This window comes from Aptenodytes forsteri, unplaced genomic scaffold (assembly GCF_000699145.1).
Source record: "Aptenodytes forsteri isolate BGI_AS27 unplaced genomic scaffold, ASM69914v1 Scaffold444, whole genome shotgun sequence".
Taxonomy (NCBI): domain Eukaryota; kingdom Metazoa; phylum Chordata; class Aves; order Sphenisciformes; family Spheniscidae; genus Aptenodytes; species Aptenodytes forsteri.
The window spans coordinates 153,366-161,318 of record NW_008794178.1 but is presented as its reverse complement, the minus strand read 5'-3'; the positions used below and the strand labels follow the sequence as shown (position 1 = coordinate 161,318).

At 61.8% G+C, this 7,953-nt stretch overlaps 1 protein-coding gene across 1 annotated transcript in view; it reads right to left on the bottom strand.

The window, feature by feature from the left end:
- Positions 1-7,390, bottom strand: part of LOC103903688 (serine/threonine-protein kinase 10) — an 8,412-nt gene extending 1,022 nt beyond the window's left edge. Inside the window, exons 1-14 of the mRNA XM_019473494.1 lie at positions 7,244-7,390; positions 6,039-6,203; positions 5,859-5,907; positions 5,488-5,637; positions 5,305-5,377; positions 4,714-4,908; positions 4,016-4,097; positions 3,820-3,930; positions 2,181-3,725; positions 1,542-1,672; positions 827-950; positions 423-659; positions 247-376; positions 12-136 (exon numbers count right to left, since the gene is read on the bottom strand). Coding sequence (XP_019329039.1) covers positions 12-136; positions 247-376; positions 423-659; positions 827-950; positions 1,542-1,672; positions 2,181-3,725; positions 3,820-3,930; positions 4,016-4,097; positions 4,714-4,908; positions 5,305-5,377; positions 5,488-5,637; positions 5,859-5,907; positions 6,039-6,203; positions 7,244-7,390 — 3,264 coding nt within the window. The remainder of the gene's footprint in view (positions 1-11; positions 137-246; positions 377-422; positions 660-826; positions 951-1,541; positions 1,673-2,180; positions 3,726-3,819; positions 3,931-4,015; positions 4,098-4,713; positions 4,909-5,304; positions 5,378-5,487; positions 5,638-5,858; positions 5,908-6,038; positions 6,204-7,243) is intronic.
- Between the last annotated feature and the right edge of the window lie 563 nt (positions 7,391-7,953).

The window sequence follows — 7,953 nt, the reverse complement described above, 5'->3', positions numbered from 1 at the left end:
TCCCACCTCACCTTCTCATGGCGCTTGCGGAGCTGCTGCCTCTGCAACGCGTGCTGCTCCTTCACCTGCTGCCTGAAGAGCTGGTACTTCTCCTGCAGGTGCCCTTGCTCCATGCTCCACACCACCGACTCGCGGGCTGCCGGGCAAGACCACAGCACCATGACCACCTCCAAAAACCCCCAGCCAGACCCCCGGCTCCCCTCCCCAAGAACCCTCCATCCTCCTCCTCCTCCCAGCCCGGTGCACCTCTCCTGAGGCTATGGATCCTGCTGATGCACTCCCAGTCGATGGACGTCATCTTCTTCTTGTGCTCCTGGACGACCCTCTGCAGGGCTGTGTTGAGTTCCTCCTGCTGCTGCTGCAGGAACCGCTGCTCCTGCGGTGAGCAACAGAGGGGCTTGGTCCCAGCACCCAGGGGAGACGGTCCCCAGGCTCCTGGTGGCACGGCTGGGGGAGCCAGCGCTGCCCCGGACCCTCACCTCTCTCCCATTGCCCTTCAGCTCTTGCATCCTCTTCCCGCAGTCCTTCTCCTGGAGAGACTTGAGGCGCTTGGCCTCATCTCGCAGCCTCGCCGTGTACTCAAGCTCCTGCCGCTCCTTCAGCTGCCGGTAGCGCCGCTCCGAGCTCTCCACCTCCCGGTCATAAAACTCCTTCTTGCTCTGCCATGCAGATATGGCTAATGGGGCTGAAGAAGTGGCCAGAAAAAGCAGCCACCGAAGCAACCAAACCCCCCCAGACCCTGGCATCTCCCGCAGCGGGACCCCAGCACCCCCTTGCACGTCTCCCTCTCTGACCATATGGCACCGAGGGACGATGGTCCGGTTACCGTCATCTCCTGCTCGATGTGACGAAACATCTGCTCCCGCTGCTGGTGAAACTTCTGCTCCAGCTGGTTCTGAGCTCGCTGCTCTTCCTTCTGCAGCACTCGCAGCTCGCGGAGCTCCTGGCGCCTAAAGGTTTGGGGAATTGGGGTGAGAGGGGGCCCAAAGGCGGCCCTGAAGGCACCTCTCTCTCTGCCAGGATGCCTGACTTGTAGGTGGCTAAAGGAAGGGAGAAGCTCAGCCCTGGTGCAACGCCACAGAGAAGACTTTCTCCAGCAAGAAGGAAGACGGGACGCCCATTGGGTCCATGGTGGCCACGCTCCCAAGCTCAGCTGATGTCGCTGCCCCTCCATCTTCCCCTTCATCCTTTCCTACTCTCCTTGGGTGACGTGAGAGCTTATGGGGGAAGATCTTCCCCTCTTCTTTACTTAAGCTGGCTGCTGGACACACCAGATATGAGGCTGGGCAACATTTTGGCTCCTCGTGTGCCCCTACGGCACAGCCCTGAGGATGCAGGGAAGGGCTTGCTCATGCTTTCCTGCTGGAGTAGACCCCGGCCAGGGAGGCAGAAGGGTTTTCCAAGCCTGGAGGTCAAGCACTTGTGCTTTGCAGAGCCCCATAGACCCATCCTCCCTCCTGCACCCTCTCCCCTTTGCCCCTGGTCCTCCTTGTCCAGAAACAGATGGGAGGTGTCTGGTGGCCACTACCAGCATCACTCACCGAGCCGAGCGCACCATCACATCCCTTGCCCCAGCCTTGCCGACGGTCCTGGCGGTCGTCACGCTCACCTCCTCCCCATCCACCACAAACCTCCGGGTTTTCTTGACCGTCCTTTGGAGCGAGGCAGGTTCCTGCGACCGGGAGCAACGGTTTGAGCTCAGGCAGCCCAAAACTACATAAACCCAACAGGGGGCTTCACGCTTCACGTGCCCATGTTACCTGCAAGCTTCTCACCTGCTGCCAGCAGAGGGCAGAGGGGAAAGGGGGGGGGGCAGCTTCACGTGCCCATGTTACCTGCAAGCTTCTCACCTGCTGGGCTTCCCCAGCAGAGGGGAAAGGCTGCGCTGCTGCAGGGAGGGCACTTGGACCTTGTACATCCACAGGGTTTTCCACAGAGGATAGCTCCTCTCCTTGCTTTGACGTGATGGATGGATCTGGTGCGTTCCCTGCTTCCCACGCTGCCCGCCCGTGGGAAGAAGTGCGGACAAGGGCAGCATGAAAGCTCACGGTCTTTCTGGCCTTTGGATGTCCAACAAGGGCCTCCTGGGGCTCTGGCACTGCTCCGTGACCCTCCAAGCCACCCATCTCCTCTCCAGATCCATCCCTTGATGGCCTTTCAGGAGCTGGAGCAACCTGTACCCCGTCTTCTCCAAGCTCTCCATCATTTCCATCTTGTCCTTTCCAGCCATTCCCGTGAGCAGCTCCTGGCTGGTTGTCTCTGGGGCTGTTTTCCGCTTTCTCTTCTGTTTCTTCTTCAACAGGCCCCGGGATCTCCACGAGGGATGAATCCTCTGCTGAATTTTGAGCCTCCTCACTTGCAGATCCCTCTCCTGCACGTGCTGCAGAGGCTGCCTCCGGTTCCTCTTCTGCCAGCATCACTTTCCCCGGGCTGGCTGCATCTCCCGCTGGTTTACGGTCTCCAGTCAAACACCCGTTTACAACATCCTCTTCCAATTTCACTTCTGCTGGCATCAGGGCTTCCTCGGGAGAAATTTCCACCCCAGTTTCAGCGTTGTCTGTGGCTTCCTCCTCATTCCTCCCCACCTCCGGCTCAACCAGGTCCAGGGGGTCAGCGATAGGCTCACACACAGCTGAGTTTCTCTCCGCATTGTTCCTCTCTCCGGCCTCTCCCAGACCGGCCAGAGGCTCCTGCCACCCCTCGAGAGCATCTGACCCCACCACTACCTCCTCTGTCACAGTGGGCATCAGCGATTCTTCACCCCGTGGCACCCTCTCCTCCACCAGCTCAGTCTCCCCAGGCTCTCCAGCACCCTCAGATCCCATGGGTGCCCTCCCTGCTCCATCGCCATCCTTCCCAAGGCCATCTTCAGCCCCAGCGGAGCCAACCTCAACCTTCAGGTCTAGCAACGACCGAGTAACCCGGTGCTGATGCTCTGCCAGCGACTTGAAGCTCTGGGTTTTGGCCCCCATGGTCCACAGGTCCAGGGCTGCCACCAGCTGCCCCACGGCCGAGCCTCTGCGCCAGTCCCCGTCCGTGGGTGCAGGCAGGGTCAGCGAGTTACAAGTAGGGTCTCTGCTTGACTCCTGTTTTGTATCACTTTTGGGGGTCAAAACGGGGCTCGGTTGGGCTGCAAGCCATCCCTCCACAAGCGTTTCGGCCACCGGTGATGCGTCGGCACGTTGGCTTTCCTCCTGGGGCTCTGCCTTGGGTCCAACCTGCTCTGCCTTCAGCTCTTGCAGTTCAGCAAGGTCTCCTGCCCGCTGTGGCCCTGAGGGGAGCTCGGCCACGTTGGAGGGGGTCCCCAGAGGGCTGGTCTCCTCCTCTCGACACCCTTGAACTTCTCCTGCCTCTGCCGGGGTTGGTGTCCCTTGAGGAACATCCAGCGCCATAATCTCCAGCCCGCTCAGCTCTGCCCCGTGCTGCTCCTTAGCTGTTTCTTGGGACTTCATCCCTCCAAAAAATGACCTGCGCCGTATCAGCTTCAGAAACTCAGATGGCCTCTTTGCAGGGAGCCTCACGGAGCCCACGGGCTCGGGCGAGGACCTCCTCCTCATTTGCTTCAAGAAGTCGGACGCTCTCTTGGTCCTGGGCTCTGCCACCACCCAGACGTTGGAAGGGATGCCCGGCTCCTCGCCGACTCTCCCCACTGTGTCCGGGGGCTGATGCTCCAGGGGACCCCCTGGTGTCGGGGAGCAGGAGGACTCTCCATGCTCCTGTCCAGGCTGTGGGGTGGACAATAGGGGAGAGGTGAGGCTCAACGAGCTCGTGGAGAGGGTTGGAGGGATCTTGCACCCCAGCCGGCCACTACTCACGCACCAAGGGGACCGGACCTTCCTCCTCATCCTCTTCCTCCAGCACATCAGCCCGGGCTTCGGCCACCAGCTCCCGGAGCGGCCGCTTGTCAGAGATGCCCGCCACGAAGGGGTGCTGGGTGGGAGCAAGGAAGGTGAGCGGGGCCAGCACTGGAGATGGGTCCCACCACCCTGAGCAGGTGGCGATGGGTGCTACCCACCTGCAGGAGCTGGCTGGCCGACCACCGCGCCTCAGGGCTCTTCTCCAAGGATTTCCTCAGGAAGTCCTTGAAGTCTTCAGACCTGCGGGATGGTCCCTGTGAGCACCGGGCCAGAAGCTCCCTGTCACCCCCACTGTGGACCCCGCAGAGCTTGGGGTGATGCTAGGGACGCTCAGGCTCTGCTAGCACCTTGGCAGGAGGTCCCCACCCTGGTGCTGCCCACCGGCGTCACCTTCTGTGGGCAAAGGTGGTGTGATGGGAAACCTGCGGTGCCACTTCTGGAGCTGGGCTTGGAGGAATCACGACCAGCATCGCTTATGGTCCAAGAGCCCATCCCAGCTGCCGGGATATGACTTCAAGCAGGAGCTGCCCCGTAGGACAACTTCTCCCACCATCAATGTTAGGGGTGACGTCTCCACACGAGCAGGAGCTGCCCCGTAGGACAACTTCTCCCACCATCACCAATGTTAGGGGTGACGTCTCCACACAGGGACTCACCACCTCTTGGGATGACGCAAAGTGGGCGGCTGGGACTTGGTGATCTTCAGCAGCACCCGGAGGGGGTTCAGCTCGTGGTAGGGGGGCTCCATCTCGGCCATCTCGATCAGCGTGATGCCCAGTGACCAGATGTCGCCCCGTAGGACAACTTCTCCCACCATCACCAATGTTAGGGGTGACGTCTCCACACAGGGACTCACCACCTCTTGGGATGACGCAAAGTGGGCGGCTGGGACTTGGTGATCTTCAGCAGCACCCGGAGGGGGTTCAGCTCGTGGTAGGGGGGCTCCATCTCGGCCATCTCGATCAGCGTGATGCCCAGTGACCAGATGTCAGCCTTGTAGCCGTAGGGGCTCTCCTTGGATGTCTCACACTGCACCACCTCTGGGGCCATCCTGCGCGTGGGAGAGAGGGGGAAAAGGTCCAGCCTGCCCTGGGCTGGGGGCTAGTATCTCCCCCCGAAACCAAACCCAGGTGCTACCCCCTCCAGAGACAACCCTACAGGCAGAAGAGGTGAGATTCAACCCCAACTCCTCCAACGCTACCCCAGGAAGGCTTGCACCCACCAACACCCCGTGTGTCCTCTCCATACATAGTCTCGTGCTACTGAGAAGCCCACCCTGGAGCTGGTGTTGGCTGGAGGAGGAAAGATCTGGTTTCTTGAGATGCTCCTGGTGTCGAGGAGCCGGTTGCGAGCATCCGCAAGAAGAGCGGGACGCCTGGGTTCCCCCAGCCCTCCTACCTGCACTCCCAAATCCCACCATCCCCAGGGATTTCTTCCCCCCACCTACCAGTACGGGGTGCCGATGAAGGACACCCGGCGCTGGACGGTGCTGGAGTTTTTGGCTGAGACGCCAAAATCGGCTGCAGAGCAGAAAGCGGCTGTTAGAGAGGATCCCTGGGGCAAAGCACCCCTGGGACTTCACTCCCGGCCTCCCTCCGCCCCACGGGGCCCCGACTCCCCTGGGACTCACCCAGCTTGACGTCCCCGTCGAGGGTGAGCAGGACATTGCCAGCCTTCACGTCCCTGTGGATGATCTTGCAGCCGTGCAGGTACTGCAACGCCAGCAGCAGCTGCTTGCAAGCCGCTCGGATCTGCTCCTCCGTCAACCCTTTCTCCAGCTCTGCCGGTAGCGCAAACGAACCCCGCCGCTAACAATGCCTCCTGCCCAGCACCCCCCGCAAAGCCGGGGGTACCTGGAGGAAGATGCACCCCAACCCGTCCTCCCTCCCGGAGATGCTGCACAAGCCCAGGACTCCCTCCCACGCCGTGAAATTTGGCAATCCCATCCCAAACCCTCCAACGGCCGTGCGCCAGCTAGAAAAAAAAAAATCATTTATTTACCCAAAATCGCTGCATCCACGGCCCCTCCGGGACAAAACTCCACCAGGATCTGCAGGGAGAGGTTTCCCACCCTGGTCTGCAATCATGTCCCCTCCAGACCGAGTCCCCCCCAGCTCCGAGATGCCAGTGGGACCCCGGTTCATGGCCGGGGTGGGGGGACCAGCACCCTCCGCAGCTCACCCAGAGCCGCCCGTTCCAGTAGAGCGCGTCCAGCAGCTTGGTGATATTGGGGTGGTCGCAGCAAGCCAAGATCTCGATCTCCACCACATAGTCCTCCAGCTCCTCCTCGCTCGGGGTTTCGATCACCTTGGCAGCCGCCAACGCCCCTGTCACCTTGTTCTGCGCCTGGGGGAGAGGTTTCGCGGGGGCTCGTGGGGCACGAAAGGAGCAGCCCCGTGGTTTTTGGTGAGGGGGGGAGCTCGGACCCGTCGCATCCCTCCCCAGGTGCTCGGTGCCGCCGAGCCAAATGCCGAGGACAGACATGGGGACCTCGCTGTCACCAGAGCCAGGAAGGAGAGGGATGTACGGCCGCCCCACACACGGGGCTGATGCGCAGGTGGCCCCGGTGTGGCCGTGCCACCCTGTGCGTGGGTCCCGGAGCATCCCGCTGTATCCGAAAAGACTCTGCGTAGGTCCCGGAGCATCCCGCTGTATCCCAAAACACTCTGCCCCCAGTGTGGCCATGCCACCCTGTGCGTGGGTCCCGGAGCATCCCGCTGTATCCCAAAACCCTCCTGCAAGCTACATCCTCCCACGGATGCAACAGAGTTCCCGCAGGCGCAGCCACAGCGAGCATTGGCACAGGGGGCTCAGCAAACCACCACCCCCACCACCCCCCTCCCCAAGGACCTCTTGGTGGTTCCACGGTGAAACCCCATCCTGCGAGCGACGCCGAGGCATTCGGCTGCCCCGAAGAAGCCGGAGAGAGAAGAGGGGATGGGTTTGGCCAGGGCAAGCCCAGCCAGGAGCGGGACCGTGGCTGCCGTGTGCCACCGGCCCCAGCACCGGAAGGCGGCTGCTGCCGCAGGTCTGCTGAGCGGCGAATTTAGGTTTCCTGTCACGCTCAGGCTCTGCACCGTGGTTTCAGAGAAAAACACCCCCGTCTCAACCCCCTCGCTCCAACCAAGGAGGCAAACACCCGCCGGCAAACAGGCCGGCTCCAGGAGCCGGTGGCTCTCCCCGTGCCGAAGGCCGGCGATGGGCTGAGCCAGCACCAGGTGAGGACCCTGCCATCCTCTGCTAGAAATTTGGGGCTGTTTTTAGAGGGTTTTTTAGCTTCTTGCGTGCCGGAAGCTGCACGATACGAGACAGCACCAAAACCAAAAAAAAAAAACCCATTTGCAAAACCCTTGGGGCACCGGCGGCATTTCGGGGTGCCCTCCTACCTTAAAGACCTTGCCGAAGGCACCATCACCCAGCTCGCCCAACACCAGCCAGGCCTCCTCGGGGTCGACATCCCGCCTGACGTGCTCGTACCTCCTCGGCAGCTTCTTCTTTTCCGAAAAGCCAAAAAGCCGTCGGAGAAAAGCCATGGGGCCACCTCCATGCAGAGAAAACGGGGCGGCTGAGCTCGAGCTCCTCCACCGAGCACCTTCGCAGCCCTCGCTCTTCCTCCTCCGCGGGCAGGAAGGGGCTGAGCGCTGCCCCGGACCGCGCAGGATGTGCCACGAGATGGAGGTATCAAAAAGGAGATGCTTTGCTCCGCGCCTGTTGCATCCTACCCTTGGGTATTTTCAGGATGGGAGAAAGGGTTCGTGCTCACCCGGTGGTGCTGCCCTCCGCGGGCAGGAAGGGGCTGAGCGCTGCCCCGGACCACGCAGGATGTGCCACGAGATGGAGGTATCAAAAAGGAGATGCTTTGCTCCGCGCCTGTTGCATCCTACCCTTGGGTATTTTCAGGATGGGAGAAAGGGTTCGTGCTCACCCGGTGGTGCTGCCTCTACCCCTTGCACCCTCACCAAAGCCGAAGGCGCCGCCTGCACCCCCGCCAAAACCACGTGCACGGGCATATGGGGGTCCCTGGGCACCCCCCCTGCAGATATAGGGTCCTTTCTGGTCACAGGTGGTTGCGGCGGGGCGGCGCCCCCAGAAGCTC